A 19,068-nucleotide genomic window follows, 5' to 3' on the forward strand; every position below is an offset into this window, starting at 1 on the left:
CACTTTGAATGGAAATGAAATAAATATAAATTAATAAATACAAAACAAATCACTGCACAGCCCTTAACTCTTTGATTGCCATGGCAAGAACCATGCTGATGATTCTAGCTTGTGACATTTGTGTGGTTAAAGGTTGCCGCAGCAGTCAAAGGGTTATAGCATTGTAAACATAAGTACTTTGTGAAAATGTTCAGTCATGTTAATGGTCTATAGAATGAGATTAATAGCATGACCCCTTGACCTTTAATGACACAACATTATAAGGAGTTAAGGAGATAATAGCTTGGTGAGCTGTTACATAGACTAGTCAACTAGTCAACCATTTTATTTAACAATGTGCTATGAGGCCTTGATTTACTAATAAAAGACAACTGGTGAATAAACACTGTTCAATGCACTGATCAATAAATCAATGAAAAATTAATTTAAGCACCACAAAATTTTGCCTGATTATATCTGACAGTCATAATACACTTTAGCACCATTTATTTAGCCTTATATTTGCACACAAACAAGCTTTGTGTTTGTCGGTAGAAGCTATCAGGAAAAAAAATTATATATATATATATATATATATATATTTATATATATATATTTGCCAGATTTAAGATGGTGTAAATGTATAGAATCCTGTATGGGCAAAAAACACAACCTGCAAATCTTAAAACTCATTTGGCAAATAAATGTGTTATTTATTTCATTCCTTGTACACATAAGACTACATATAATCAAAAACTTAACAAAAGAGTGTATAGTGTAAAGTGAACAATCCAGAAACTTAAAGGTAAGAGTTCAATACTCTCCCCATAACTGAAAACATCAGGGGGAATTATAAAAAAGGCAAAGCATTTTCAGACAACCACAAGATAATGGCCTAAAATTTTAATTTCCTGGTGTTTCTCCCTGCTTCACAGTTTAATGTTATATTTAAATAAAGTCTGTGTTAATTTTTATTCTTTTAATTTCCCATAAACACAACATAGAAAGGAAAATGATTTTCATTTAAAATGTGTATTGTTTACCCAAGAGACAACTTTTCTTTTTCCTTTGCAATTGCTTGCATCTCATTTGGACTCTGAAAGATAAATTACTATGTAATTTTTAAAAAATATATAATATTTATTTGACAAACTAGGTTCATGGGAGCTTATCCCCCTTAATCTTTCTAGTAAATACATATACATGTATATATATCTGCATATATATATACATATATATCTCATATACACTATATTTTTCCAAATCTGTACTACCAGATTGCTTATATGGATGTTATCTGCATTCATTATCATACTGATTCACTACTGGAATCAAGATAATGTTAATACAGGTACATAAGATTTAAAACATTTTGAAAATATGTTACTACACTGATGAAGCAGGCAAATTTCTCAATGTCCATAATATTTGATTCTTTTAAAAACCATCAATAAACTATGAACTAATTAGATTTTATTTTTGTTAGAAAATTAAATTTATTAAAAGTTATCTCAGCACAAAATTGAACTAGTAAACTCCATTTATTTCCCACCTATAATATAAAAAAAAACAAGATACATTTGTTAAAATTAGATACCTAAAAAAAAAATCTTTCAAGACTTTTAAGCTTGAAGCAAATTTTTATGGCCAAGTCTCTAAAACCCCTGAAAAATAGAGGTTCACAATAGAAATGCTGATGCAGTCAAAACCCATGCAGCAAAAAGCTGCTGCTATAATATCCCTAATTCTTTTATTCTATCTATTTCTAACATATGTATGTATACATCAAATGTAAATTACATATACACATACATTTATACTTATATATGTATATGTAATTTACACTTAAAAGGAAATAGACCAAAGAATCAAGGCTTTAGGCATTCATGTCCCCATGATGTACCTTAAACAGAACACTATATTATGGTATTCACTTTACTGTATAATTATTTATTATACATTCTGCAGAAACAAATTTCCTTAGCTGTCTTATCAACAGACAACAGTCATTTTAGTCAGCATTTCTCTTTTCTCAGGGGAATAGCTCTATAAAAGTTAGAAGCCAATGACAGAGATTGGGGATGTGTGAAATGACAAGGACTAAATCTTTGCATAAAATTTGTGAAGAAAAATACTAAAGAAAAAAAAAAGACATTTCCTGGGTGCCACCTTTGATGTAAAAGGTTGTTCAATTTTGGTTTTCACAGAGGAAGAGAAAAATCAAAATCTGTATAACAACAACAGGAAAAAAATGGAGGACACAAGGTGGAGATTTAAAGGAATGCAAATATAGGCAGAGACTGATAAGACAGCACAGTATGAAATATCCTTCCCAAATAGCTCATTTTTGGAGTAAAAAACAGAAAGCAAACAAATACTCATCTCAGAATTGAAGGAGCAGAAAAAAAACAGGCATACACTCACCCTTGTTTAGAAGTCATGTTTTTAGGAGTAACAAAGATTGTGAACTTTTGTATTTATGAACACAGGAATAATGGAATCCATATGATACAAAGGAGTAAATAACCAAAAGAACTCAAAACATAATTTTGCCTAGGCGGTGGCGTATACTAAAGAACTGTGAGAAGACAGACAATAATGTGGCCTCTGCAAAGTTATTTCAGTGATAGGAAAAAGAAAAAAAAAAACTAGATAAGAATAACCCTTGTATTACTAAGAAAATCATTAATTTAAGCAAAATAATGTTTCATCTTAAAAACGGGTTGTCGATATCTAAAGAGGGAACATTAAAAACTGGCATTACGTGATGGCAAACACAACATGCATCCTAGCGACTTCAATAGACAGCTCACACAGGCTTTCTCCATCCACATCTTGGTAAGACAGGTCAATGTAGCAACATACATTCATATAAAACACAGCTAGTACAAGCAGCACCATATCCTGACCTAGGAAAAAGCATCCTAGCATGCAGTCACATCTCACCAAAGCTTAATTATATATGAGGCATGTATAAAAAGGCCTGTGGAAAAAAATATTGTGCCAGGGATCCAAACTAGCTACAGACCAAATGCTACAGACGTGGTGGCATGAAAATGGTTGGATTTTCATGGATAAAAACAAGTGAATAAAATAGTCAAGGAACATCTCTGTAAGTCAAAAAGTTTATCCTTTTCTTCTTGATCACAATTCTCTCCTTCATTTTTTGGAAGTGAAGTAAAGGTTAATGATATCTTGCTCTGAAGCTAAGGGGCCTAACATGATATAATTATCATATTTTCATATTTATATTTAACTGATTTTTTTTTCTCCCTTCTTAAGGGCATATAAATCCAGCTCTACAGCAGAGCACATGGCAAAGTTATGTGAATCAGCACAACATTCTAGTTGATAAAGTGTTTTCCTACACTGTCCAATGTGCCCTTTAATGTAAGGACACGTTGAGTACAAATTTGAAAATTATCCTCAGCACTATGTTAGTATAAGAAAAATTCTAAGACACACTGCTCTTTAAATTGAAAAGGCATAGAATCCTCAAAAACCTCCATTTATAAATGTCTTCAATGTATAATTTGTATTCTTATTAAGTACTGGCCAGAATTACTGGTATGTCTTCATTTTCATTAAAAAGTATTATCCCGACTTAGTATAATGAATTAGCTTTGTTCTAAAAAAAGATACACGTCATTCCCATTATAAGCTTACAATTATGTTCAAAAAATGAAGACTGTTACTTCTATATTCTACCAGAAATTTTACAAAGACAAGCAAATAAAATACTCAAGAAACATCTCTGTAAATCAAAAACTTTTATGGTTTTACTCTTGATCATGATTCTTTCCTTCAGTTTTTGGAAGTGAAATAAGGGTTGATGATACCTTGCTCTGAAAAAAGATATAACGTGTTTTTCCCTCTGTTTCTGTAAGTGTGTCAAATTAGTGTTCATTCTTAGGCTTTCTATACTATTGGTTTAAATTTCAAAGTAGACATATGTTGAAAGAGATATTTGTAATTGAATGTTATTTATCTGATCTGAAATATTTCAGAATTACTTCAAAATTATACCAATAGAAAAAAATGAGAAATGATTTGAGCAGTACATTGAAGATGAAGATTACATTTAGATGAGACTGTAACACTAAGGCAACTCTTTTGCTACTATGCCAAGTGTTTTGTGTTCCATGATTATTGAGGTAAATTTCTATTCTAGGGAAATGGCTTTTCTCAGGGGATTCTAACATTATATATCTTTCCAATGGAGGAGGTTACTGAACACCTATTTCTGAAATTTTTGGGCTAGAAGGCAATGCATGAGTATCACATGTATTTATGCAGGTAACATCTAATGACCACTGGCTAAATATATACATTGACATATCGCATATTCATCATTACTGCAAAGAGCTTGAAGTTGCAATTTTCTCTACTATTTTTATACTTGCTAAAGTGAAATTACTGGTTGTTTTATCAAGTGCTATAGTGTCTTTATATTTTATAAAAGACTCTTTTCTTCCTCTTCCTTGTCCATTATATTTATTAAATATAGCTTTCATTATTTATGGTGTGGTACTATCTCTGATTGCTATTTTCTTTTTTATATGAAGTTCTAACTTTTAAAATGTAACTGTTAAATCTTTTCTGATACAGTTATGTTTCCTTTTCTGGCAACATGGAAACTATAAATTAGATACATATGCTGTAGCATGTGTTTCCTGTGGTCACAATAAATCAGTATCACAAAGGTTCATGAAATCCAGTGGAATGGTTAGATTCTCCAATATGGCTGATTGACACCTTCGGTGATATCATATATTGGCTGAGATTGTATTTACAGCATTTGTAATGTCAGCTGATTTTACTTTTTTTGTTTAGATGGCATATTCTGTTTGACATCTGTGATACTTTGGGATTGTTCTTAAGAGCATCAAAAATTAAACTTTTGCTGTGTTTGCTGAAAAGAGCTCATCACCATCTACAAGGTTGTTCTAGAACATACTAGAATCTCAAAGACTCAAGACTGTCAGTGAATCACTGCCTTTATTAGCTTCTGGAAATAACTCTGAAAACTTTTAAAAAAGAGATTCTTTTCATGACTCTTGTTTAACAAGTCTATTTGATCAAAACATTCATTCTTCTTTAGACAGCACATTGAGTTTAGTCAATATGAATACACTGGTTATTCTACTGTAAGATCCACAAAGTATGGGTATTTGTACCATACTAGAGATAGCAATACAATATGGAGAACTTGCAAGTATTACATTACCATTCCTAGGATCCAGTATATACAACATTATCCATGTATTAGAACTACCAGAGAAGTTTGGGCAATGTTCTTATCCACCACATTGTGTGTGTGTGTAGGTTTTTTTGTCTTGTTTTGTTACTAGGGATTGAACCCAACAGTGCTTTACCCAATGGTGCTTTACCACTGAGCTACATATGTCCCCAGCCCTTTAAATTTGGAGACAGTGTCTCACTAAGTTGCTTAGGGACTCAATAAATTGTTGAGGCTGTCCTCAATCCTGTGAAGACAGCTTGAGAGGCTTCACCCTCCCAAATTGCTGAGATTACAGGTATGCGCCACCACACCTAGCAAACACATTGTGTTTTTAATCACACACAGAAAGGAAGTGAAAATAAATATATAGTATATGAAAAGCCAAATTATGTGTAAATTTAAAAATATTATAGGAAATTTCAGTAATAAGAGGAACATTTGCTTATTTCAGTAAACTAGTCTGTATCCTTTATTACTTAGTAATTATTTTGTGGTAATCATTACTTAGTAATTTATTATATTTGACTCAGAAAAGCCTTGCTTTCTGATTGATAACAGAAGTTGTCTTTGCAAGTAATACATAATGTTCTCTAAGTTAGCTATATAACACTTGCAACTGTAAAGAGCATCAGTATTCAATGGCTAACAATGCCATATCAGCAGATACTTTGTTCTAAAACAGGTCAAGAGTTTAATTTACAATCTTCTCTACAAGGGTGATGTGGAATTTCTGCTTCAGAGAATACAAGCTGCTCAGCTCTTTTAATACTTCATTCTGTCCAGTTAATAATATACAGAACAATTATATTTGACTAAAATTGTAAACTATAGAGACATTTTATATAAAGAACATTATCTTGTTTACATCTGTGTTTATAATAGGTAAAGTAATGAGAAATAACAAAACAGAAGAATATTTTTGTGAGAATAAGTGGGTTTTCATTTGACTTAGGAAACTGTAGGTCTGAGCTTTACAAGTTGTTAGGGATGAGATGAAAAATATTACCTAGGTTGCATGTCTCTTTGGAACTGGACTGATTGATACATTATGTTGTTGGTGATTTATCCCATATGGTTTTTGAATTACTATTCTAATATGATAGATCAATTAGTCACTCTCACTATTTTATTATAATTGATATTTTTCCAAATATTAACTGAAGAAGAGTTAGAGACCTTACAAAGTGCCTGGTATATAATAAAAAAAATGGAATCCCAGTGTTTGTGATTATATTGTACTTATTATTTTCTTATCTCTTGTGTTCTTACAGCCTGATCAATGTCTTACTCAAAAGAGCAGCCATATGCACCTTCTTTTATTACATAAACCCCTTCTTATATTCAAGTAAATATGACTCAAGCCTTATCCTTGACATTTGCCAGAATTCAAGCATGATAGACTTTCCTTAATGCTATGATTATTTTCTAGCCCTTATATACTTACAGTCTCATGATGAATCAGGATATTGTGATGAATGAGTAAAGAGGCAATAGATTGCTTATTTCATTTCTTTCTCATTTTAGAGAAAAAACATTTTTTTTTCAATGCAGGTTGATGGAGTTCCTGAATGATTTGCACGTGTCCCAAAATGACAAAGTTCCTCATTTCTATCTTTCACAAAATATAGTTTCCAGTCATTTTTTTTTTTCTCTTGACATTAAGGTCCTGAAAGAATTAAACCCTCCCACAAGCAAACACTGTACAAACAAGCTTATGTATAAAGTCCTCCATGCTTAGCAGTGACTAACTCTTTTTATAATATCAGCATCATCTAGAATGGAAGCACTGAAGTAAAGCTATAGGGCTGATTCTGGTCCTCTTTCCTTGCTTTCTGGGACCTCAAATCCATCATCTTTGATATCTTGTCAAAATATAGTCTGCATTGCATAATGTTTTGCTATAAAGCCATTCCTCTTTTCTAACTGTTCTTTTTCTCTTAGCCTTACAGTATATATTTTCAGATTATGAGAAATATCAATCTGCAAGGCTTTTCAGCATGCCACCCATGATTAGAAAATATTTTCCCCAACCAAATCATAAACAAGTAGTTTAACCAAAAGGCATTCTAATTTTCATGCTATGTTGAGTATAAATATAAATTCAAGGCAGCCAAACTATCCATTTCCAAATAAGAATGTATACCTACACTCATTAAAAATCATCTGGAAATGTGTATTGTTAGCAAATGAGTAAGAAATTTTCACTAGTATAAAATTCCTGCTTTATATAAAAGCCACACTGGCCATTCAAGTATTTGAGGTTATTTTTTTTTCCTATATTTTTTGTAATTCATACTAAAATGATGAAATTAGGCTTCAAATCATATGAAAAAGGAAATTAAAAACCACTTCTACCAATAGGGCATTTTTAGAGTGTGCATGTAAAGACAAAATGTCCATCAGCAGACCCACCATCAACACTCTTTCTCTGTGCACTCTAAGGAAACAGCTCATGTTGAAAAGGTTTTAGAGAACAATTAACAATCCCATGGAGAAGCAACACCATATTCCCTTCAGTTTGTGCCAGTTTGCAAGTTAAAGGTCAAAGGGCAAAGACATAGAACAGGACTCTTCAAGGAAAATTTTCACAGAAGACAATGTTTAAGTTGTTGTTAATGACAGTCAACAGATCAATAATCAAGTTCAAGGCAAGCTGTTCATTGTTTCAAAAGCTAATCCCCTCAAAAGCTGGCTTTCACACAAAGCCAATGTCTGACTCACAGGGTGCATTCCTCCTGACCATCTCTAATAAGTTCACAGCCCAGTGGCTGTAAAGCCTTTCACTGCAAGAAGCAGCTCCTAAAAATCAATAAAGAGGTCTGTCAGTTGCTGACTTTTCTCTAGGAAAAAAATATTGATACAAACCTGCTCTGCAGGTCACATGAAAATGACAATACTGCTCTTAGGACAAATTACACTCAACAATGAAATGCTTTGGTGGTCTCTTGGCTCTGTCAGTGATCAAATGGATGGCAAAATGCCAGAAGCCATACTAACCCTTTGAGAACTATGGTTGACATGCAGTAGGTAATGCAATGGAGGATATTCATGCAACCTCAGAGTCATCATTTTAATTCATTTTTAAAATGGCAATGCTAACTGCGTATACCAAGGCAAATTGAATTCTCATGCAATGGATTTTAAAACAAGAATTCAATATGTCTAAGAAAAAAAAGAATTAGGTTGCCATAAACAGTTATTCAAATAAAATTTCACTCTTAGGAGATACTGTTAACAAAATATCTTTTTTATTTGCCAGAAAATTTTGGGCAGGTAACATCATTGCTGTTTGTTATAAGTGTATTCATGTAGTACTGTAAATCGTTTTAGAATTACAAGGAGGTTATGGGATATGTTTTAAAAACTGGAACTTCTTGAACCTATCACTGTTTTTAACATTGGCCAGGTCTACAATTTACCACATAGCAACACTGACAATCCTAAGACTCTGAAAGCTGGTCTGATAGTTCTCAAAGGGTTACACCAATATATTACTAGAATTACAAATCCTTGCAAAATAACTGTCACTTTAATCTACTTCAGAAACATACTGCTTCTTGCTCTGCTTTGTAATGAATATTCCTGACAGACCCATGGAAGGCCTGGGGCATTGGCCTAAATACAACCTGGGGATATTATCACAATGATAGAGGGGTCAGGTGGCAAGAGAGGGTTTAGAAACACTTCAAAACAATTCAAAGGTCCTGTTTTGAATATAGGTATGAATAGAAATGTGATGAAACATTGAGGACATAGCTGAGAACAGCTGTATAAAACGAAAAATGGATGTATTATTAAGGCTGTTACTATATTGCAGATATTTTGGCCCCTTGTTTGTTGGAAAATGGCTGTCCCGACAGTCTAAAGTCCTGCCTGTGTATCCAGATCTCCCACCTGACAAAATGATGCGCAGGAGATTATCCATAGCAGTCACAGAGCTATCTTCTTTGGAGACAAAGCTGTTTTGGGTCTTCACACTTTCCTGAAAGTTCAATTGTGGACTTTTTGTTTAAACATTTTTTTTTTCCTTTGCTTTAAAGCAAAAATTGTGGATTTTTCTCTTTTGCTTTTTTGTTTTCTCTCTCTCTCTCCCCAAAATGGGCTCAGACTTCAGAAGGAAAATAATATTTAAAACCTTTAAGAAGAATCTTTTCTTCTTTTTTTTTTTTTCCTCTTCTTTAGTTAATCCTGAAATTTGACTGGGCATTGAGCGTGCAGAGGAAAGGCCTATAACTGAATGACAAAGAAAGACAAAGGACTGAAGAACGGCAGATACTGTGCATCATGGAAGCTTTCCCATGAGTGTATTTCCACTCATGTGCAGGACCAGCAACCCTCTGGGTTTGGAAGGTCAGCCCCAAATCAGGCTGCCACAAGCCTGCTCCTAGCTAGGAAACAGCATAACAGCTCTTGTCTTGAATCTCAAGTTACCACAAACTCCTGGAAAAAGAAAGAAAGGGAAAAAAAACCCTACATCACACCCACTCTTGCATAGAGCGTTTACAGTACAGTATGTGGCGGGGTGTTCCTTTCCTCTTGAACTGGAACACAGTGTAAACCAATACAAGGAGGCATAAGGCCAAGATGCAGGGAATGACAATAGCTATGGCTTTCACAGTGCTGGCTGTGTTGTCCAGTTTGATGACAATGTCTACATCATCTGGCGGGCTGTGTCCTTCTTTATCTCTGTCTGTTGGTCCATCACAGCCCATAAAATCCTTGAGGATGGATCTCGGATATCCAGGTTCTACTTTGAGTATCTGGTTGTTGAATTTCCAATACTCCTTTCCTTTGTAGAAATATGTAAAGCCTGCGGGGGAAAACACACATACACACAGATACCACTTATTGGTGAAAGTCTGTAAGTATAGGAATGCTAATGACATAAGCTAATTTGTAAAAGGTGTATTTTAAGACCCTTCCATTTTCGTAGGAAGAAAACCTATCCTCAGTTCAACTGTTGTGCTCCAGGAACTGTGCCTTTTAATACCCATGGAAAGCTCAGCAGAGAGAGAGATGTTCTACAGAGGATGCTGGAGGATGATGAGCTGGAAGTCACATCTACACCTCTGCACTAGAAAACTTTATCCTTTTGTTGGCTTATGGTGTGCTGGCACAGAATCACACATTAGTGTGATGACATCAATCTATACTGAAAGACACTGAAACAGCCTTATAAATGGAAACACTGTTTTACCCTCAGGCTGCCACTGAAGACACTGTTCAATACATTTTATAAAGCAGCTTCTCACCTCTCCACACCTCCAGGGAAATTTCTTATCGTCTTACTATCAGGCATCATTGTGCTCCTCCAAAAAATAGGTTTTCTTTTGTCATTTGGACAAGAAATCATTATAAATCATAAAACTGGAGGTGTTTTCTTTTGTCTGCTAGAAATCTTAACAAATAGATATCCATAGTATTTTGTGTGCTAACCTCATTTTTGGCTCTAGGCCACATCTATTTTTCCCCTTCTTTTTTCCCTGTTGTTTAACTTATTTGTACTTAGTTTATGTTAAATTTGTGTCAATTAATTATATTTTATAGAGTGTTTAAAAGCCCTTATTAATCCTTTTAGGAATAAACAAATCTACATTTATAACTTTGATACTTCTAAGCAACTTACAATTCCTGGGGGAGGAGATGGTATGAGGAAGGCTCAAAGAACTCAGCAATATATATGATTCATGTTCTAAAACATTCTGGATGCTCACTTTGTGAGCTCCTGACAAATAAATTATACGTATGCATTCAGGATTATTCTCCATGCTTTGCTGTTAATTTTTTTAAGGCAGATATCTACTCTTTTCTTCTGTGTATAGCTCCTTTATGTCAAGTTTTTTTGGCTGTTCTACTTGGACTTAATTCTTGTTTTTGCAATAAAACTAAGAAAAAATGAAATATTTGATGTTGTAATTATGGGAGATGCAAGTGTAAAAACTTAGTATGTGCCCTCTCTTTTAAGTCTCACAACTGCTTGGTCAAGTAGAAGTTACTACTCATTTTTTTCAGACAAAGATATTGAGGGTTGTAGATTTAAAAAATATATTCATATATAATATGCATATACACATATATGTCTATACACATACACACATATGTATCGTGGTGAAAGCAGGATTTAAATTTTTTTTTTATACGTATAAAGTCTAAACACTCAATGAATGATGTTGTTGGTTTAATATCAAAGGTTGCAATAGATGTCACCCCTGAAAAAAAGAACTCCAACGTTGCACAAAAAAATTCCAGAAAGGATAGACTATCACATCAGGTCAACTTTCTTTTGCAAGTCTTTCTGTTCAAAGCCATGAAAATCTGCTGTGGCTTTTAGTTTCGAAGGACAGTTCTGCAATCAGAGCCACTTGCCAAGTGAAAACAGGTGTATGTAGATTCAAATTTTTCTGTAGGGAGCTGGTATTTGATCGCACTAATGAAATCCAGTGTAATTACTCAACAAGCTTGGATGAAGAAATGTTGAAGGCCTGCCAAATAACAGCACATTAGATGATCACAGTTGAACAATGGCACTGATTTAGAATTAAACAGACCTTCAGAATAGATGAACGTACTTCTTATGTTTATAAACTGGAAACTAACAGCTGGAAGTGTCCTCATCTTCAATTTTTAGCCAAAGCTAATTACTATCTATGCTACTGGGCATTTCATATTTTTCAGTTCTAAAAGCCAAATTTTATAGTAACACACTACATATATAGGAACAGAATTTGTAGTTACTGAAAGCAATTGTTAGAAATAAGGAATCTAGTCTGTAGGAGTTTGTTAAATAATATGGTTGGAAAGAAGCAGACTGGAATATGGTAATAGAAATATGCTAAACCTTTATTCTGTAAAATCTATCTTGCTCAATAATTTAGGTTTACCTTTTTCACTTCTGAAATGTCAATTAGTTGAGGAAATGTTTAGTTAATTATATCTTTTTCTGTTTTAAAAACAGCTCTGATGTCATGCTCCTGCATATGATAAGAATTAAAATTTTCAGAAAGAAATCAGTGAGGTTGCAATGTATACTTTGATGATGCTTTTTTCCTTTATGTTTGGCCAGATCTCACTAGTTAGTTTTCTATTGCTTCATCCTAAAAATGTAATGATAGTTCATTGCAGTTGTAGTGGTGAATCGATGTTCTCCAATGGCAGTGCCTCTATGTCCTATTTTGGGCTTTTACATGTTTATTGGTAGGCAGTTAAGTGTTTGGTAAATATTTGTGAATAAACTGACTCCTGTGGAAATGTTTGTTTAAATCAAACTTGTGGTATTTTAACAGAGAGTGAGTGTTGAGGGGAAGAATAAATACACCAAACTGACGGAACCAGGGGACAAAACTATGTTAATAGGCCAAACACGGGGCTGCAAATGGTAAAACAAAATATGATAATTAAAATTGGAATTTTGTGTCTCTTTCAAAAGTGAATTCCAAAGAAAAAAATGGAATATTCAAAAAGTGTGACTTGACAACAAATGTAGGAATAATTTGAAGGAGGGGTTGATTCTTTACTATGATTTTATTACAGTTAAAAACCAATGCTGCTGTGTGAAAAACACTGTGAGGTAATCTATGTTAAGAAATCATTCCACCGTATTCTGAAAGAGTCAAATCTAATTTGGACTATTGCGGTTATTTTAGGGAACTAAAAGTAAAGAGGAAAAAAGAAGAAAGAAAAATTGTTAAGATGGTTATAGGGAAAACCGGAAGGAGGATGGCTTAGGAAGTGACAATCTCAGGAAACCTGGGTTTGTCTAGTATGACTAAATGAAAAATTTAACCAGATATAACAGATGGCCAGTTACTTTAGCAAAACAATGTAAAAAAACACATTAATGTTTCCTCTTTGGAGACAGTGCATTAAATCATATTTATTGGGGCTAAAATGTCCTTAGTTTCAAGACTTAAGTACATATCTTACAAATTTTACAATCAGGGATAAGTTATTTGAATGAGTTTAGTGTTGGTAAAGAGGTACTTATGTAGGACAATTAAATTTGATATAATGAATTTATGTAACAATCCTAATAACAGAGAAGACATTCAATGGCATCAGATACTCATATTTCATTGGCCAAGATGGCAGAATTAGTATCAATAGGTAGGCATATTTCACTTCAATGTAAAAGGCATAAACATTTACAGCTTAATTTTGAGCCTGTGGACTTTTAAAAAAATTGACCGTTGAAGGAGGATTCCTACAACAATAGATTTATATAATGGTGGAAGAGTGAAGTAGAGGCAATGTTTCAGCATCCCATTATCTTGGATTTTCTGGTTATCAAATGTCATGTACATAGCTTACCTTTTGATTTTGTATGAAGTCATTATATAATCTCTCTAGTCTGACTATACTGAATGAAGATCTTGCTTGTTTGCTAACACTCTAAGCAAGCAGCAAATAAAAATTATAATATTCAACTTGCATTATTATTAGGTGCTTTGTTCTTCGGTCTATACTAATCTCTTCCTCTCAAGGCCAGTTCCTATCCCACATATTTTCTTATTATTATATTTACAGAGATGTTAATAGACATATAGGTCAGTTTAATTCAAAGGTATCTAAACTTCCCCATGTTAAAATATTAACTGTGTATCTTTCTAATGATTCTTCACAAAATTAAGTAAGTTGAGATTAAGAAGTACAGCATAATACTAAATATTAATCTAAGAGGAAAGTTTATATAAATATTACATAGCTGAAGTATGGCATCTCCCAGTGATTTAACATAATGAAAAAGAACAGTGTGTTACTACAATAGTTAGGAAACTTAAGAAATGTGTAATGCACATCTTGCATACCATTTTCTTTGTGCACAAAGGCTCCCTGAGGAGATTCAGGGATCCCTTTCCAGACTGTGATTGGCTTGGGATAGCCAGGGTCCATGGTTTTCATTTCTTCACTATATCTCCAATACCTAAAAAGGACAACATAACAACACACACAAAGGAAAAAAAAATATATATATACACGCATACAAAAAAAAACAAATAGTTACAGTTATCATTCATTAAATTAGTGCTGTATGTTTGACACTATTGCCTATATACCTGTAAGTGATTTATGGAACATCTGAAGACACAGGGGGCATAAGGTATTTATTCTATTTCCTTTCCTGCATATGTTAAAGATGTGTTTATTATTATACATATCCTGCATGTGTTAAAATGTATATATTACTATGCATATCCTGTGTATGTGAAAATTAGCATTTATTCAGTCTGCTAAAATTCATAAAAATGCTAACTATATTATTCTACCTAAGTATATTTGCAATTCATAAGGGTATCACAAACCCATGTGTGTGTATGCGCTCACAAGTGTGCGCACATACTGAATCTTGATTTTTTTAAGAAACACAACCTTGAACAAAACAGATGTGCCCCAGGTCTCCTTGATCTTAGATTTTAGGATATGTGAGTATAAAGACAATAAACCAATTATCAAAAAATGCATGCAATGATTGAAGATGGTAAGAGCTATGAAGAAAAAAAACAAGGCAGATAGAGTTATCTAGGAATATGTAGAAGCCATTTTTAAACTAGTAGAAAGAAAAGAACTCTTTGATAAGCTAACATTTGAGCAGAGAAAAGTGAGGAACAACACATTTTAGTATTTAGAGAACACTGCAGGCAGAGGAGGTGAAGTTCCTGTGGAAAGTACAGGCATGGAGTACTTGAGCACGTACCAGGAAGCGAGGGTGATTAGACACAAAGTCTGAGCAGGAGCCCGAATCTAAGGTGAGATAGGTCTTTACACCACATAAAACCTTCGGTTTTCCTCTAAGGGATATGAAAATATATACTTTGAGTAGAGATTCTTCAAGAGATGACTAATTCTTGAAAAGAATATGCTGATTGCTTCATGCAAAAGGAGTTGAAAGAGATAAAGCAGAAGCAGAGATACTAGTTAAGAAGTCACTGCAATAAGCCTTGAAATGAGGAGTCAGTTATAGAGCTGATGATAATTTAACAGATTGGGGATATATTTTAAAGAAAGAGACCAAAGGACTTAGTGATCAATCAATCGGATTTGAAATGTGAGAAAGAAGGAAATTGAACGTGACCTTAGATCTCTGGGCCTGATAATCTGGAAGATTACTGTTGCCCTAAGAAAGCAAGGAAAAATATGTGATGGCAGTCTGAATCTTGAGAGTTAGGGTGTTGAATTCAGACATCAAAGTGAAATTATAGATGAGAAAATTGTGTATATGAGCATAGACTTTAGGACAGATCTTGAATGGAGTCAAGGTAGTAAAATAGTAAAGCAAAGCTCAGCTAGAGTCAGAACCATCTGGCTCCTGTTCTTTCACAGGGTGCCCTCAAGCCATTTTTCCAGAACCCCTAGACTTCTATGAAAGAAAATGAATATCCCTACTTTGGATCACTCATTATTGTCTATATGTTCTAAGAATAAAACAAGTTTATATTTTTATATTAAATAAACATTGTCATAATTTTGGGGCAAATCTACTGGAATTCAGAGTAATATTGCCTATTTTAGGCATAATGCCAAATCCAAAAATCACAAAACTCTGTGGATTATCTTCTTTATTCACAAAAAATCCACGATAAAGTAATTGCTGTCCCTATATGAATGAGAATTATTGACAGATAGATGTATAAACATGTTTGTCTGATTTCAAAAGTCTTTACTCTTTTCACAATGAATATAATTTCCATATTTACTTGATACACCAAATTTTCCCAATTTATTTGATATGTCTCCTTCTCCCAACTAAACATCCATGATTACCTATGAAATCTAGTGGGTTTTTTTAATATTTATTTTTTAGTTTTAGGTGGACACAATATCCCCATTTTATTTTTATGTGGTGCTGAGAATCGAACTCAGTGCCTCATGCATACTAGGCGAGCATACTACTACTTGAGCCATATCCCCAGCCCTGAAATCTAGGTTTTATCCACCCAGGTTTGGTAAATGACATGATTTAATTCTTCTTGGGATTAGTCATTTTGCCTAAAATTAGAAAAAAATCTACTCTGAATTTTTTTCTGTGCTAGTTCTTATGGAGGATCCTTTATCTACAGATTTTGTGCAGTAAGTTTTATTATAAATACCTAGAAACTCACTCAGATAATATTTGCAATATTAGTACCTCCTTCATCTTCAATGTTCACATGGAAATGAGGAAAACATTGCTTCAAGAAGTGTTCCCATTTGTAACCTACAAAGCTGTGTTAACCCAGAAAGGGAAACAATCTCTCACACTTGTTTGCCATAGGTACTCATCACAGGCAAACTAGAGCAGATCTGATGAGCAGATCAGAAAAAGCTTCATGGAGAAGCACTGAGGTGAAATAATGGTGATAGGTGCCTATCTTCCTTGGATAATGAAGTAAAATTATTCGAATGTTAGGCTACCAGTCCTGAAATACAGTTTCTTTCACACTTTTTCTTTAAAACATCTTATTTTGAATTATTTGTGAATATTCCATTCCTGTAGAACATTCTGTGATGACTACAGAATGGTCACTGTGTTTGAGACTATGGTTATAATATAAAGTTCTCTCCTCTTTAGTTAATACTTCAATGGAATTTACAACACATATGTTAGTGGCTTCTTTCACTCAACGAAAGAAAGCTTCTCACAAGGAAATATGGAAATACTTTATTTCTTGGATAATAGCTCCCCCCCATTTTACATCTCTAGGGATCAGAATGCATGTTGTATTACAGAATCAAAATGTACTTGGTAAGAAGGACATGGGGGTGCACACATGAAATTCCACTGGCTCAGGAGGATCACGAGTTCGAAGCCAGTCTCAGCAAAAGTGAGTCACTATGCAACTCAGTAAGACCCTGTCTCTAAATAAAATACAAAATAGGGCTGGAGATTTGGCTCAATGTTCAAGTGCCCCAGAGTTCAATCACTGTTAACCCCCTACCCCCAGAAAAAAAGGAAAAAAATGTACTTGGAAGGGTTTCCCTTCAATGATAGATTAAATAATGATATACCTTACAATAAATGGCATAATTAAATGACATAAAATATAAGTTAAAGTCAGTTTGAAATGGTTGAATTTTGGAATAATTTAAATCCTGGTATGATGCAGTCATTTAGTAACATTACTACATACTTAGAAACCAGTTTCTGAGAAGTAGTCATATTATTCTTTATGTAATAATATCTATATTTTATGTTGTGTTTTGTGCCCATAAAGCAAATTTATATAATACATTCTATTATTTGATTTCCCTTAACTCCCTCAACAATCTTTATACTATAATGTTCTCTATAAAAATGTCCTAACTATAACTATAGTGTATATTGTTGCTCAATCAGTGTCACAGCACTGGGCATCATTTTATTTGAAGATAAGTGACTGATTTACCTTTGCTCTGCTGTGTTATGGAAGAGCTGAAATTCAAATGAGCCCTCTTTGGTTCATAGTTCAGTATGTTTTCAACCTTGTTGCTGCTAGTAACTCTCATGGCATATAGCATCCTGATAATATATTTACTTTTCACTCTTATTGTTGAGGTATAGTTGTTATGTATAATTTTCCTTCCTTCCTTTTTCTATTCTCTCTTAGATAACTCTCATCCACTGATATTTTTTTTTTAAGTTGAAGATGGACACAATACTTTTATCTATCTATCTATCTATCTATCAATCATATATTTATTTATTTTTATGTGATGCCTCACATGTGCCAGGAAAGAACTTTTTGAGCCTCTCTATTGTATGCCAGACACATAAGATTCATAGAATGTACGTTTCAAGAAAATATCTATGGAATGTGAGTTTTATTAGATTCTTTTATAGCCACATAATTCTGGTATAAATTTACAAAATAAATGAATTTTCTCTTTCCCAGCAGATAATGTAAAATTAGAATAGGGGATCACTTTGCAATCTGAGAATCTCAGTGTAGGCTTGAACCCTCAGGTTGCCTGCTGTGTGTCAGCTTTGTGAATATCCATAGACTGGAATGTGATTAGAAATGCTTAACTATTTTCAGGGTTGTCTTGCTAAAGGTACTGGGGCTTGTTAAATAAAGGTTTGGGTTTTAATTTTCACATATTTGAACATTTTCCAACATTAACAAAAAAGCTCAACCTGCTGATATTTTCCTCCCAGAAAAATAAGTTTATGGATTGGTTAAAAAAGAAATAGCATATTCAGGCTAGAACTCTTTAAATAAACTGCTTGAGGACTTTAAAATTTAGATGTTATAGTGGAGAAAATTTGGAATTTTGTGCGGAAGGGTCAATAAATGAGAAAGAGTTTATAAATGAACATCATATACCTTTTCATTCTGATCATCAGTCATGTGTATTGTAGATTTTTTTTTTTTTAATTTTAAACTGGGAACTGAACCCAGGGGCACTTAACAACTCAGCCATATCCCAAGCATTTAAGTTTTTTGTTTGTTTGTTTGTTTTGAGAGAGAGTCTTGATAAGTTGCTTAGGGCCTTACTAAGTTGCTAAGGTTGGCTTTGAACTTGTGATCCTCCTGCCTCAGCCTCCTGAACCACCGGGATCTACTGTAGAATTTTGATTTTAATTAGATGTTTCTTTGAGAGAAGCATTCTTAATGGTTTAAAACAATTATGATAAGAAATAAGATTCATTAATCAGATTTTAGACTTGATCATGAATCACATGAATAGGAGAAAAGAGTTATTCATGATGTAAATTTTTAAAATGCTTTCTATGCTAAGAAATAAAACAATATAGAAGTTTCTGTAGTGAAACAATTTAATTAGATATTGCTGGATACTGAATTCCAAACTAAATTCAAGTGGACCCAAGGGTCATTTCACATGACAGATTTTTTTTTTAAATCCAACATGGTGTCCATCTCATGGACATCATT

The 19,068-nt window shown here is 33.4% G+C and overlaps 1 protein-coding gene across 1 annotated transcript in view; it reads right to left on the reverse strand.

Annotated features, from left to right (window-relative positions):
- Positions 1-619: 619 nt before the first annotated feature.
- Positions 620-19,068, reverse strand: part of MMP16 (matrix metallopeptidase 16) — a 279,495-nt gene continuing 261,046 nt past the window's right edge. Inside the window, exons 9-10 of the mRNA XM_081266469.1 lie at positions 14,026-14,141; positions 620-10,031 (exon numbers count right to left, since the gene is read on the reverse strand). Coding sequence (XP_081122595.1) covers positions 9,697-10,031; positions 14,026-14,141 — 451 coding nt within the window. The 3' untranslated portion in view covers positions 620-9,696. The remainder of the gene's footprint in view (positions 10,032-14,025; positions 14,142-19,068) is intronic.

Source organism: Spermophilus citellus, assembly GCF_964194105.1.
Source record: "Spermophilus citellus genome assembly, chromosome: 14".
Taxonomy (NCBI): Eukaryota; Metazoa; Chordata; class Mammalia; order Rodentia; family Sciuridae; genus Spermophilus; species Spermophilus citellus.